The following is a 14,597-nucleotide window of genomic DNA, read 5'->3' on the forward strand; positions in this document are numbered from 1 at the left end:
TGTCAACATGGACATTTTCTCACAAATTCTGATGTTTAATTTATTTTGTGACTTTCTTTAATTACTAAAACACATTTCAACTCTTAAATGCTCCATAATGCAGTCTCTGCCATGGGGCATTCGGTGGAAAGATTCAGGAAGGAATATTCCACACCTTTGCTGAAATGTGGCTGGACTTTTAGGGTACACACCCTTCTTTTCCCTGATACATAAAGACACACCCCTTTTTTGGCTTTTCATTGAATACCTAAAATCGCCCCCTCGTCGTAATACGCCATCACTCCTGCTTATTCTTGGCGGTGAGGAGGTGGACAAACCCTGGAACCAGCACCATGACCACCTGGGGCATGACCGTGAACCTGATGAAGTACAGGATGTAGAACAGCACAGGCGGGGAGGAGGGCAGGGGCATTCTGTTGATGTGGTACAGGGCCAAGGAGGAGAGCGCCAGGCACAGTGTCCGGGGGACCCAGGGCAGGGGCCACCCTCCAGGCTTCCAGAACTGCGCCAGCCCCAGGCCCAGCATGGCGCCGCAGTCCCGGGTCAGGGAGGAGAACGGCCTGGAGTCCATGCGGATCCAGTCCTTCTGAGAGCACCAACGCTTCGCCAGCGTAATGGACCTGGAGAACAGAGCCAGTTACATGAGCTCGACAGAGTAATCGGCTAGCTCCAGTGCTACTTTTACTTTGTGAGTAAAAGTAGCACCAGCTATCGTTAAGAGGAATAGGTGCTCCACTGCCAGGCTCATCATGTACAGGCCTTACAAGAGTCACTGTAAAGAAAACAGGAAACAAACTGGAGAGCACAGATTCATTTAATACTTAAATCTAAAATATTTTGAGAACTTTGCCATAATAGTATTTGTGCTGAGAACATCCTTTTGTTACATGTATCTTTGATAACCCCCTGGAATAATACTATGAGTGTTTAACAGGATTCCCCATCTCTCACATTAACACTCATCTGCACATCTGTTTGAAATGCACTTACTATTCTTTCAACTTTTCAAAAAATAAGACCGTACAACGGTAAGCAAAGCAACCTACAACTATGACCATAGCTTTAAAATAGAGTTGGCTATACCTAAGTCACAACTTCCATATTACTCAGACATTTTAAACCTATGTTCATCCTTGCAGGTTGCTTATTGATCATTGTACAACCTTACCATTTAGGTGCAAGACACACAGTTGAAAGAATAGTATGTGGATTTCGTACAGAGGCTCTACTCACTGAGACCATAAATGTGAAATGTTTTCAAAACTGCTAAACCAGGGGTGCACAACTCCAGTCCTGCGAGCTGGTTTTTGTTCCAACCAATTACCTTAATTAATGTTTCTGACAGGTCTAAAAATGATGCTGGTTCACTCCTGTACTTGAACACAGCACAATGTTTAGGATACTCTAGCAGTCTGCAGCTGGTGCATATACATGTTTGATCAAGACATTAATTAGCTAATTAAATAATTAGGAGCTGAAGTTGCAACAAAATCCTGAAGTGGATCTGCCCTTGGTGTAGCACCCCTATGGTACACCAATCAAGCTTTTCAGTTACAACAGCTATATGCCCATGGATTGAGAGTATGGTCTGTAGTGAGACCCGACTCACCAGGACAGGTCAACCCCAAAGTGTTCCAAGCCAGAATGTAGTAGCAGAGCCCCCAGAAAGAGGCCCATGCAGGTCTGTAAGAAGAACAGCAGAGGACGCCTCTCTGGAACTGTGCGGTTCAGAACCACTCCGAGCGCAAAGCCTGCCACAAAGAGAGGGAATACTGCTGGTTCAGGTATTACAGGCATCACCAACTGTATCTGCAACCTTAAAGTATGCTCCATCAGGCAACTTAATGAAAGATTTCATCAGAGAGCAGCTCGAATCTATGGTATGATACTAACACTGGTACCCTTGAACAAGACTGTCACCCTCAGGAGCTCCAGGTAAAATCCTACATAGTGAATGTGCACAATGTAAATAGACTGTACTCTGAGAAAAGTTGTCCTGTAAAAACCCCCCATTCCCCTTGCACTTATGTGCACTTAGTGTCACACCTACAATACAACATTGTTAAACACAAGCTGAAATCAAGATTCACTTTATCCTTAATTTAGCCAGTTCTTTATGACCATATGAACACGTCTTAATTGGTACACCCTGCATTCATTCTTCAAATATCAAACATAAGCTTTACTAACTATCTGCTGAATCAACAGTACCTTTCCTGGGCTTATACAAAAAAAAAAAAACACACAACATGGTACAGAGGGTGTTATGGTAAAATGGAATTGCTAGGTCTTGCTTCTGCATGTCACAGGGTAAGAGCATGTGCTAAGTGGTTATAATGCCATGTGACACATTATCAGGTGAAACAGATAATCCATAGACCTATCCTTGTGTCCATACTGACCTGTCAGGGTGCCAGCAATGACCTGATGAGGGAAGTGTGCCAAAATGAAGATCCTGGAGAGGCCCACTGCCACCAGGAATAGCACATACAGCAGGTAGGGCACTGCCATCAACAGCCGGCTGCCAGAGATAGAGAGAGTTCAACAGGCCACACTTGCTAAAACTGATGCAGCTCTACAGTGGCTGTACAGGGGGAAAAACTCAAGAAATGTGTTTAAACATTTCCAATCGAAGGAAATGCAGAAGGTGGCAAGACTTGGCTTGAGCTGACGGGCACAGGGCCAATCTTTAAAAAAACGAACAAGCGCGCAGAGAGATTGGACAAGGTGTGCTGCGGTGTTGTCAGTGCAATGCCTGAATTCTGGACTGACCTGCGTGTACAGGAGTGCAGGAAAGAGGCAGCCGCAGATACCATCACCCACCACACGGCAGACGTCACCATGGCATGTCCAGAAGGGCTACCTGGGGCCGGGGGAAAAGCAACGAGAGAGTTCATTTGTCATTGGTGGGTGAACCAAAGTCACCCCTATTCCAGGACTCATTAGCGTTAACAGAAATGTTACCGAGACCCAGAGAACAGCCAGACACATGATTATGCCCCCAGGTCAAGGTACTTGTCACACGCTGTAACACACCCCGGAGAGGAAAGACGAGCCGGGCGCAGGGAGATATGGAAACTCCGGATTGCACTAGTGTTTTATTTCATAAAGCAGAGCAGGGATACAAATAAACAAAATGTCTTCTCCTTTCACCTCACAGGATTGGAGTAAAAATAACGGTAAAATAAATCAAACCATACGGTAGCTTTTGTGTAATTGAAAAATGTAATTGCATTTTCAAATTTATTATATTTTTATCTTAAATAGTTCAATTTAAATGTCAACATTGTAATTATACATAAATGTATACGTTATAATTCTTCATGTTTTCATCCCTCTCCCCTGTGGCTTCTGGAAAATGGTGTAAATCTAAAAATTTTGTATAGATACCATAGGCGACGGGACTAATGTACCACTACAGGTTGGCATTCTAAACAATTTGGTTAATATTTTGATGTAACAGTACACTTTACCAATGCATTTGATTTTATCTGCCACAGGGCAATTGTGGTTATTTCACAATCAATGTAGTTAATTTTAGGCAGGGACTTTTAGCTTTCAATATCCGATGGATAATAACAGGTTACTGGACTAAAGATCTTGCTTTTATCCCAACAAACTTTTAAAAAAGAAAAAAAAAGTTTTTTCGATTTCAGATAGGGATAATTAATAATTTCAGATAGGGGACTACATAGGACTATGTAGGTAAGCTAGCTCTGGCCAACATTATACAGGCCTATATATACTCACTGTGCACTTTATTAGGAACACCTGTACACCAACTTAATCATGCAACTATCTAATCAACCAATTGTGTGGCAGCAGTGCAATGCATAAAATCACGCAGATACAGGTAAGGAGCTTCAGATAATCAACCATCAGAATGGGGAAAAAAAATTAGATCTCATGGTGCAAAAAACTAAAAACATCCAGTGAGCCGGCAGTGCTGTGGGCAGAAACGCCTTGTTGATGAGAGAGGTCAACGGAGAATGGCCAGACTGGTTCGAGCCGACAGAAAGGCTACATTAACTCAGATAACCACTCTGTACAAAGGTGGTGAGCAGAAAAGCATCTCAGAATGCACAAAACGTTGAAACTTGACGCTGATGGGCTAAAACAGCAGGTCAGGTTCCACTTCTGTCAGCCAAGAACAGAAAGCTGAGGCTGCAGTGGGCATGGGCTCACCAAAACTGCATAAATGAAGACTGGAAAAACGTAGCCTGGTCTAATGAATCTCGATTTCTGCTCCGGCATACAGATGGTAGGCTGAAATAGCCAAAGATTGCGTGAAAGAACAAGCTTGTCGATTGCTAGTTCAGAATGTAAATAGCCAGACAGGAAGTTATATGCAGCTATAATCTTTCTTTCAATTGTCCAACCAACCAATGTGTGCGTGTTGCCACTAGTGACGAAAGCGTATTTAGTTGAAACAGAGCTTACAATTTCAGCTTCAGAAAAAATGTCGGTTGGTATTTTTTTGTAAACGTTAACCATTTAAATCTTCATGAACTAAATCAAATTATTTTTGTCCACACGTTCTCAAATATAGTTTCTCAGCCTCAAAACTCTTCTCTACCCGGCTCCCAGCGAAGAGACAAGAAGGCTCTCTGAACCCTTGGGTACAGTCAAATGAAATACACACCAGCTGTGCACCTCAGCAATCCCTGAAGAGGAGTGGTAATGACTCACTTCAGCACTGCCAGAGATCAGTGGCCCTGGCACCCAAATTCAACTAAATGTGCACAGAAATGCATCTTTTGGGAGGCATGACTTGAGAAATCATCCCTGAATGGTTCGGTTGGCCTCAATCTGAAATACTTTTGACTGTCTTGTGATGTTCGGTTTTCGAGGTCAGCTGCAAGATCGCACAAGGTACGAGGATGTCAGCTTTTTTATTAATCTCATCAGCAAAGCTAAGCTGTGTACTCCTTACCCTAATGGTAACCACTACAGTGGTCTGAATTTTGTGTGCACATGCGTTTCAACATAAATGCACGGTTCAAAAAGATGTTTCTGCATACCAAACTATTGATAAACATTTGTATTAAACTTTTATCAAATAAGCAATTTATCAAGTTATGTTGCATATGCTTTCCTATATTTATTTAACTTGGGGCCTTCTTGCCACATCATTTGGATTTTTAGAAATTGCATTTTAAATGTATTATTATAAAAATAAAATGATTTATTTATTTTAACATCCTGCCATTTTACATTAAATTATGTTCTTGTCACCATTTGTTACGAATAAAAGAGTCAGGAGTAAAATAATCCAGCATATCTTCGTTTGTACCAGTCTTCTTACAGACAGGGAGGTTTGTTACCTTAGCATGTCCTGTTTTTCATGAAATGTTCATTTTTACTCTGACTCAGCACATAGATATATCCTGTTATTAACAAAGGTTTCTAGAACAGCGTGCTATAGATCATTCTGGTGCTTTAGACGTTTAGACATTTTTGCTGAAGAGGGAAATCCATTACTTACTCTGCATTTCTTAAAGGAAGTAGCCCTATGTGCACTGCATGAACAATGAACAGATGTTTCTGGTGTGTTCAAGTGTGTTGGATATTGACCCACAGCATTGTGCAGCTATATGAAGTCATACCTGAATTGTGTGTGATTAGTCTGAATTCTGTATGTTTCTGTGTGTTCTATATGTGTTCGGTTAGGTAAAATGATACATAATTTCATGTTTGTAAGGGGTGAGCATCTGTGGGCATCTTTTTTGTGGTGTATTGCATTAAATGCTAATATAACTAAATGCACGCTGTTCTCCAGAGCCAGGGAGATTGATTGTGACCTCCTGATTAATACACTTAATGGAAGTCAAATTGAGTCAAGTTGAGTCCCCCACTTTTAAAACCCATATTGATGACCTAGTTCAAAATTCAAGGAAGAAAAGTTATTCAGAAACAAAGCCTGCCACAATCACTAGAGTGGGAAAATGTTCGCGTTAAATATGTTCATGCATATACCTGGAGCAAAGGCGCTAAACCAGCGTGGACGAGCAGGCATTAATTGCGCATTAATTCCCATTTTATTTTAAGCGCTGAAATCAGCAGTTCGTAGCTATGAAACGCAGCTTTGAATTTAAACTTCTGTATACGAGTTCATTAGGGTAAATAACCAATTGTGAATACAGTTTTACCTTCTTCCATTACAAGTTAACTTGTGTCTATTCCGTCCGTACTTAATCAATAATTTGTCCTCGGCTGAACCACCACGTTCCTTCGTAAAAAAGGGACGCTGCCTCATCATCCGATCTTTTATTGACATCCATAGCCTACTGTTCGTTTTACTATAGGCCTACCTAAAATAATTTTGTCACAATGTTCTCGCGTTTCATTTATTCGACTGCATAATTAGTCATAGTCTCAGTAAATCTGTCGTTAATATATTGTGTAGCCTATTTTATGTGACCGTGAACGAGTCGCAATAGAGCAAATGTTCTTGGGTTTCCTTAGCCCTGTTTGTTGTGAATTTGGCTGTGTTTGTTACTGTTATACAGGAATTAATTACTTTCTAATGGAATTTTATTTTCTGACCTACCTGGACCCGTTTCACAGGTGGGGGGGAACTGTTGGACTTGGGGTGGGTTTTCCACAAACAGACGGGATTCTTCAACCCACCAAAATGGTCTCTCGCCAAATAGAATCCTGCAATGAGAGGACAAAGATGACCAAAACGATATGTTAGGGCACCATACCTGGGATGTAGTAAACAATACTTACCCACACCGAGTTTTGAAATCAGATAATCAAATTACTACAAATGACTAATTATATATATTTACCTTCATTAGAATTAGATTTAGTTATTTCTGAAATTTATTGTATTGTATTTTATCTATTTTAATTTAGAATAGTATGAGTCACAAATGTCATATGGGATAACAGAGATGAGTTTTCAAAATATTTTATTTATTTTATTACCACCCAATAACCAGCAAATATTCAAGGTGAGATCTCATGTAGTGCTCAGGAAATTAAAAATGTATTATTATTTATTTGATAAAAGTTGCACTTGCTGTAGGTAAAGTGTTGAGAAACATGTGCTGAGAAAATGCTGAATCAAACTAAAAAGTGTCTAAAAATGCTTTCTAGTACATAACACCACACTGTCAATCAATTTAAATAATGCAATTTAAATCTGTTATCCAACCTGTTACCTGTCGTCACTGACCCATGATTAACCAGAATGACCAACCATTCAGGAGTCAGGTGCCCTCAAAGTTGACCCATATTGGACCCCCCACCCAATCATAGACACAGATATCTTCTTTATTCCAAAATAAACAAAACAGTATGGTTCTGTTATCGGAACATTTGCAAACAAGGTTATCCACAATTTCAATACTTTTGGTCCAAAATAAATTAATATACAAATCAGGTGATTTCTTTGTCTTTAAACCTTAATTAGCAAAAGTAATGCATGAAACTTATTTTATTTCATATATTTACCAGGGACAGTGCACATTAATCAACATTTTCAGTTTCCACATCAATGTAAATGTGCCAGAGTATGCTATTGAGCTCATTTTTATCTGTAGTACCTGGAAAAAAACCCACACAGACACGGGGAGAACATGCAAACTCCACACAAAAGGGCCCGGGCAGGGCTCAAACCCAGGACCTTCTTGTTGAGGCAACAGTCCTACTGCAGGCAACTGTGCCACCCTACTAATCTACCTTATATGTTATAGGGTAGACACTTCTTTACATCTCCTAAAGTTTTCATGTTGTGCGTGCTATCGGTTGAGCAACATCAGACTTCTGAGTATATAGTGGGTAGGTGAGTTTAACACACGAATCCTGAATGATGCCTATGATTTCCTTTTTCACCTCAAATGTTTTCAGTGTTCCCATTTGTTTATCACATGAATGAAAAACAGAGAATTTCAATTAAGGCAAAATGTGTGACAAGTGTGAAGATTTTTTACTTTTCTATTTTGAAGCTACTGGTCAACTTCTGTTTCTTGGCTCATCTCATTTTGACTTAAATTATCTGGAAGGTCCATTTGGGTGCAATATAAACAGACACCACCATACTAAGCCACCAGTCTCTGGCATACTGAGTTGTGACCTAGCCTTTGATTTCTTCAAAGGTCAGGACATCGCCTTCCAATGTGACTTTTTTGCTTTGTAGGAGATATCGGTGTCTTTAGGTAGGGTGGGGGGTCCAATTTGAGTCAACTTTGAGGGCCCCATCTCCTGAATGGTTGGTCATTCTGGTTAATCAAACAACCATTCTGTCACATAGGTTAACATGCCTCTACCCCAGAACTTACAACTATTCAAGAAACAATTAAAAAGACAAATTGGCTATCTCCCTCACAAACTGAAAGAAGTCATCTTCAAAGTTATAATACATTAAAATGCTAATGCAGTCTCACTTTATATGAAGTGACCCTACCAGTAGGTCTACTGTAGCCTAATGCAGAGGGATATACATTGTAACTTCGGTCTGTGCATATACATTGTTATACACTGTGATAGCCTACTGGCAATTGTAAAATTGTAAAAGCACATTTCAGCATTTTAACTTTGAAAAGGCCCATTAGAAATTCATTTGTGGGGGGGAAATAATAAAGTAACAAAATTAGAATTGTTACTGCGGCAGCTTGGAACTGCAGTAAAAACCAACATTTGAAAGACGGCTGCGAAAAAGGTTTTCCATAGCTAGATTGTAACACTATAATCTTATCTCAACACTTTCTGAAGTGCAACTCGTCATCTACTCATTGTCGTTATGTGATCCATTAGATGGATATGTCTTGCTTAAAAATAAGTCCTCACCATTTGAAAACAAGATTAAGCCACTCTGAAATGACAGTCACCCAGACGACGGCAATTCCAGTCCGTTTGTTGAGGTAGTAGACAATTGGAAAATAAATAAGAAAGGCAGCTTTGGGGTCACCCATGTGTGTGACAAAAAGCCACTGTTTTTCATATTCCATCGTTCCTTTCTGGAGCGCTTCGGCCATCCAAACGCCTTGCGTATGCACCGTCTCCATCCTTGAAGCTTAGGGCACCCGGTAGCCTACTTCCTTATTTACGTTAGCTAGTTAAGCCACTAAACAAAGAACTGTTTTATACAAATAAAAAGCTAGTTGACTATCTCAGTGAGCCAACACGAAGCATTACCGGTGCGGTGCGTCAAATTAAAAACAAGCAATATTAAGTTAGTGTTTGTCCCGATTTAAGACGGTAATTCAGCCTGCTATTGGCACCCTATTTTTTGACTGATTACAGAAAAACGCATGGTAAATGCGAGGCAAACTCGGTCAACTCAAATAATGCTGTAGCGTTCGCTGAAAGCTATTGCGAATATCGTCTTCCCGCATCAGTATGGTAGATCAGATAGATGCAGTCTATTATATAGCAGCAGCAGCTTGCTCGTTTACGATTTCCTGACAACAGAGAGAGAGAAGGGACAAACTTAGGTAAATACCGGAGAAAATGCCTCGTTTTTAAAAAAAGGATGACAAGCATGTAAGCCGTCCTAGGTTGGGTTCAGTTCCAAATTGTAGATTTCTTCCTAGCGTTCCCTTCCCTTGCTTCAATGGGGAATCCCCAAAATTTCAGGATGAAATACATGTCATTTTCATCGTTTTTCTATCCTGGCATTTTGGGAATTCCCCCCTTAAGTAAGGGAAGGGAACATCAGGAAGAACGCATACAATTTGGAATCGAACCCAGCCCATGACTACGAACTTGGCAACCAGGGGAACAAAATCACAATATGTTTTTATATTTGCAGCAGTTTGCGTCCGTCAATTGTTGTGATAAGACCGTTTAAATATTAAGATTATGGTTTTTGTTTCATTTGCGCTTCCAAGTCATCAGAACAAGATTAGGATTTTTGGTTGATAACCATGATTTAAAATCCAGTTCGACCATCTTGAAATGATCTAGAATTCAATTTTCACTAGTCTTAATTGAATTTCAGATATCTACAACTATATTTCAGAGATCTCAAATTACACATATATTGAATGTGAATTATAACTAGCCATAATTACACTAGAGCTATCTTAAATAGTAGGGGAGAGTGTAGCATATTGTCACTCTTTTCAGTCTTTATTAAATTTCTTTGGCGCAATACAGTGCATCACAATGGAATAAATGTCATACCAATTGAAAGAATTAAGTCTCAGGAACATATTGTATTTTGTATTAGTTAATATGTTATTTCAGTACAGAGATATAGATAGCTAAGTAGAGAGTGTGCGCTTGTAACAACTTGCCCCATCAGTGGGTACACTACACTAAGTCATTGTGAATTATGTTTTGTTTTTTTTTGTTTTTTTTTTCATTTAAAATTCAAAACCAAATATAACCAAAGGAGCAGCGGGGCCAAATATGGGGGGTACGGCCCCCAAAGCACAATTACAATTGTCCTTGAATCTCTGTGACCATTAACAATCCCCATGATAAACTTACCCCCCATTCCCCGTCATTAATCTCTATGACAAAACAACAGTGGAATACAAGCTTCCACCGCCCCTCCAATTAACAATCTATGAAATTAACAACAGCAGAACACTGTTGCATGTGGCAGGTGTAGTCTACTGTATATCTGACTAATCTAACTCTTCAGATTCAGATTCACAGTTCTGGCAGACATAAATTGCCAGGTCTTGTGTACAAGCATCAATTTCATAGTCAAACTCTTGTGTAGTCCAGGGATATGTATGCTGCAATAAACTATATGTACATATACTAATCAATTTATAATAACATTAGTACTATTTCAATAAACCTAGTTGTTGATTACACAATATCACATAGATTTTTCTATTTGTCAATTTATAGCAGGGAAAAGCTGTCACATGTGACAACTTGCCCCAAAGTCATTGAGACAACTTGCCCCAAACTGATATGTGTGTTAATTTGGCCTATATCTCAAGGTCAGCTTAATATAGGACTGCAGCTAAAGTATCAAAAAGGATCACTGGCTTTTAGCAGGCTGATATAGCATTTGGGAGAGACTCATCAGTGTGCAAATTAGTTGAACCTCGGTTTCAATAGGTTTGACTCAGCAGGCAAACTAGATCTCTATCCACTTCTACCAGTCCCCCCTTTCAAACCTCAGCCACCAGCCTCTCCACAAGCCCTATTTCCACCCCACCCTGACCAGCAGTGTCATCACTCTCTGCCAAGTGACAGCAACCCTCCAACATCTGAACCAACAAGGCCATGGGACCAGATAACATCAATCTCATGGTGCTCAAGGTGTGTGCAGCAATTTTGGCCTCTCCCAGAGGCTGAGGAAGGTGCCCCAGGTCTGGAAGACCTCCTGCAATGCCTTCTGGTGCCCAGGAAAGGATGCCCCAGTGTTCTCAATGACTTCAGGCTGGTGGGTTTGACATCACATGTCATGAAGACTTTTGAGAGACTGGTTCTACAGCAGATTCCTGGTGAAAAACTCCCTGGCTCCCCAGCAGTCTGCATACCAGGCTGATATGAGTGTGGAGGACGCTATCATCCACCTGCTCCATAGAGCCTATATAAACCTTGAGAGGCTGCGCAGGTCTGTCAGAATCAGCTTTCTCCAGTGCCTTCAACACCAGTAGTGTAGTGGGAGTTGAACTGGACCGCTTGGAGGTAGTGGCAGCAAAGAGGATGAGGGGGGAGCTGGAAGCTATCCTGACCAACCCCTCCCATCCACCCCATGACGAGCTGAGGCTGATGAGGCACATATTCAGTCACAGACGCAGTCCTACACAATCCTCAGGATATCCCATGACTTTTGGACAACTTGCACATTTTCTTGCCATTATTACCATGTCATGTGTCACTGTCTTTTTATTTAGTTATTTATTATGTATTACGATTACTTGTTTTTATGCTATGCTGCTGTGTCACAAAAAGTTTACCCCTGGGGATAAATAAAGCAAGATCTATCTATCTCTATAGGAATATCCAATCTCTTCAAGCTTAGTAAAATGAGACTCAGGGCAGACTTGATTGAGGCTTTAAGATGTGTCTTATGTACAGGGTTGTATTGTATTCTGTTACCAATTACTGATTACTTCATAAAAATTGCAGGGAGCCAGCCTTGCCAATCACTCGGCAGTACTTTTAGAAAATAGAAATTCATATTTGCATTTGTTGAATTCATAGTTTGCCATTATAGACTGTTGCTCTCCCTTGAAAGCACGAAAGCAATGGTAGCAAATGCCAGTCATGATCTCCTGTAAGGAACTAACTAGAATGAAGTGCATAAAATGTGAGGGTGATCACTCTCTAAATACATGTACAACCATAGGGAAGACCAGGAATAATTGTAACACCTGTTGCTCCAGCATATACAGTGCATCCGGAAAGTATTCACAGCGCTTCACTTTTCCCACATTTTGTTATGTTACGGCCTTATTCCAAAATGGAATAAATTTAAAAAATGTTCCTCAAAATTCTACGCACAACACCCCATAATGACAACATGAAAGAAGTTTTTTTGACATTTTTCCAAATTTATTAAAAATAAAAAACTAAGAAATCACATGTACATAAGTATTCACAGCCTTTGCTCAATACTTTGTTGATGCACCTTTGGCAGCAATTACAGCCTCAAGTCTTTTTGAATATGATGCCACAATCTTTGGGCAGTTTTGCCCATTCCTCTTTGCAGCACCTCTCAAGCTCCATCAGGTTGGATGTGGAGCGTCGGTGCACAGCCATTTTCAGATCTCTCCAGAGATGTTCGGATTCAAGTCTGGGCTCTGGCTGGGCCACTCAAGGACATTCACAGAGTTGTCCTGAAGCCACTCCTTTGATATCTTGGCTGTGTGCTTAGGGTCGTTGTCCTGCTGAAAGATGAACCGTCGCCCCAGTCTGAGGTCAAGAGCACTCTGGAGCAGGTTTTCATCCAGGATGTCTCTGTACATTGCTGCATTCATCTTTCCCTCAATCCTGACTAGTCTCCCAGTTCCTGCCGCTGAAAAACATCCCTACAGCATGATGCTGCCACCACCATGCTTCACTGTAGGGATGGTATTGGCCAGGTGATGAGCGATGCCTGGTTTCCTCCAAACATGATGCCTGGCATTCACGCCAAAGAGTTCAATCTTTGTCTCATCAGACCAGAGAATTTTGTTTCTCATGGTCTGAGAGTCCTTCAGGTGCCTTTTGGCCATGTGCCTTTTACTAAGGAGTGGCTTCCGTCTGGCCACTCTACCATACAGGCCTGATTGGTGGATTGCTGCAGAGATGGTTGTCCTTCTGGAAGGTTCTCCTCTCTCCACAGAAGAATGCTGGAGCTCTGACAGAGTGACCATCGGGTTCTTGGTCACCTCCCTGACTAAGGCCCTTCTCCCCCGATTGCTCAGTTTAGGCGGCCGGCCAGCTCTAGGAAGAGTCCTGGTGGTTCCGAACTTCTTCCATTTACGGATGATGGAGGCCACTGTGCTCATTGGGACCTTCAAAGCAGCAGAAATTTTTCTGTACCCATCCCCAGATTTGTGCCTTGAGACAATCCTGTCTCGGTGGTCTACAGACAATTCCTTTGACTTCATGCTTGGTTTGTGCTCCGACATGCACTGTCAACTGTGGGACCATATATAGACAGGTGTGCGCCTTTCCAAACCATGATCAATCAACTGAATTTACCACAGGTGGACTCCAATTAAGCTGTAGAAACATCTCAAGGTTGATCAGTGGAAACAGGATGCACCTGAGCTCAATTTTGAGCTTCATGGCAAGGGCTGTGAATACTTATGTAAATTTGCAAAAATCTCAAAAAAACTTTTTTCACGTTGTCATTATGGGGTAGTGTGTGTAGAATTTGGAAGAAAAAAATGATTTTAATCAATTTTGGAATAAGGCTGTAACATTACAAAATATGTAAAATTTAAGCGCTGTGAATACTTTCTGGATGCACTGTATAACTCAATGAGTGTTTAAGCTACAGCTCTCAAACTTTAATATAAGCTACCCACATTTGTCTGCTACAAATACTAGTCATTTATACATCATCTTCAATATCACAGAATCCGTGAGTTAATATCAAATACAAGGAGCCCCACTGTTACAACCTACAACTACTGGGGTGAGTTCTAACACTAACTGGGGATGGATTTAACAGGAATGAAACATTTGCTTGAATCTGATCCACACTATTTACACAAAAACTTTTATATAGGCCAAAAGTACATTATTTTCAATAAAACAAATGAAAAGTAAAGACTTTTATTGTAAAACATGAAATATAATATGGCATATTTCTAACATCATTTAAAAACAAAATCCATTTTACAAATATGATAAATATGTTAAAATATACGCAATCTTTTTTATAACAACACCCTTTTCAAAATTATATATTTTAAAATAAAATAAATGATGCTTTTTAGTCCTTAAACGTAAAACAGTTTTATTAGAGGAACCAAACGCAGACTCAGGAATAATGTAATCAGGCAGGTTTTAATGACCAAAATGTAGTCCAAAAACAGGCAATGGTCATAATCCAAACAAACAGGTAAATGGAGGGCAGGCAGAGCATAGTCGGGAAAACAGGCAGAGTTCAAAACCAAGAAGACAGACAAGCAAAGGTATAAAAACAAAAAACCAGGCAGATATCAGAACAGGCAGAACTG

General features: G+C 40.5%; 1 protein-coding gene across 1 annotated transcript; it reads right to left on the minus strand.

The window, feature by feature from the left end:
- Positions 1-14: 14 nt before the first annotated feature.
- g6pc3 (glucose-6-phosphatase catalytic subunit 3) lies at positions 15-9,400 on the minus strand. Its single transcript, XM_061232026.1, has 6 exons — positions 8,797-9,400; positions 6,547-6,657; positions 2,773-2,859; positions 2,403-2,521; positions 1,610-1,751; positions 15-620 (listed from the first exon to the last, which is right to left on the minus strand). The coding sequence occupies exons 1-6, from the start codon at positions 9,012-9,014 to the stop codon at positions 278-280; spliced, it is 1,020 nt and encodes a 339-aa protein (XP_061088010.1). The 5' UTR covers positions 9,015-9,400; the 3' UTR covers positions 15-277.
- Between the last annotated feature and the right edge of the window lie 5,197 nt (positions 9,401-14,597).

The sequence above is a fragment of the Conger conger genome, chromosome 2 (assembly GCF_963514075.1).
Source record: "Conger conger chromosome 2, fConCon1.1, whole genome shotgun sequence".
NCBI classification, from domain to species: domain Eukaryota; kingdom Metazoa; phylum Chordata; class Actinopteri; order Anguilliformes; family Congridae; genus Conger; species Conger conger.

What these genes read in the sequence shown, in the direction of transcription:
- g6pc3 (XM_061232026.1), bottom strand. Translation starts at nt 9,014, where the DNA reads ATGGAGACGGTGCATACGCAAGGCGTTTGGATGGCCGAAGCGCTCCAG. An exon ending in TGTGAAACGGGTCCAGGTAG is followed by an intron (nt 2,860 to 6,546) that starts GTCAGAAAATAA and finishes GGCCCCAGGTAG; the next exon opens with CCCTTCTGGACATGCCATGG. An exon ending in TTTGGGGTTGACCTGTCCTG is followed by an intron (nt 621 to 1,609) that starts GTGAGTCGGGTC and finishes TCTGTTCTCCAG; the next exon opens with GTCCATTACGCTGGCGAAGC.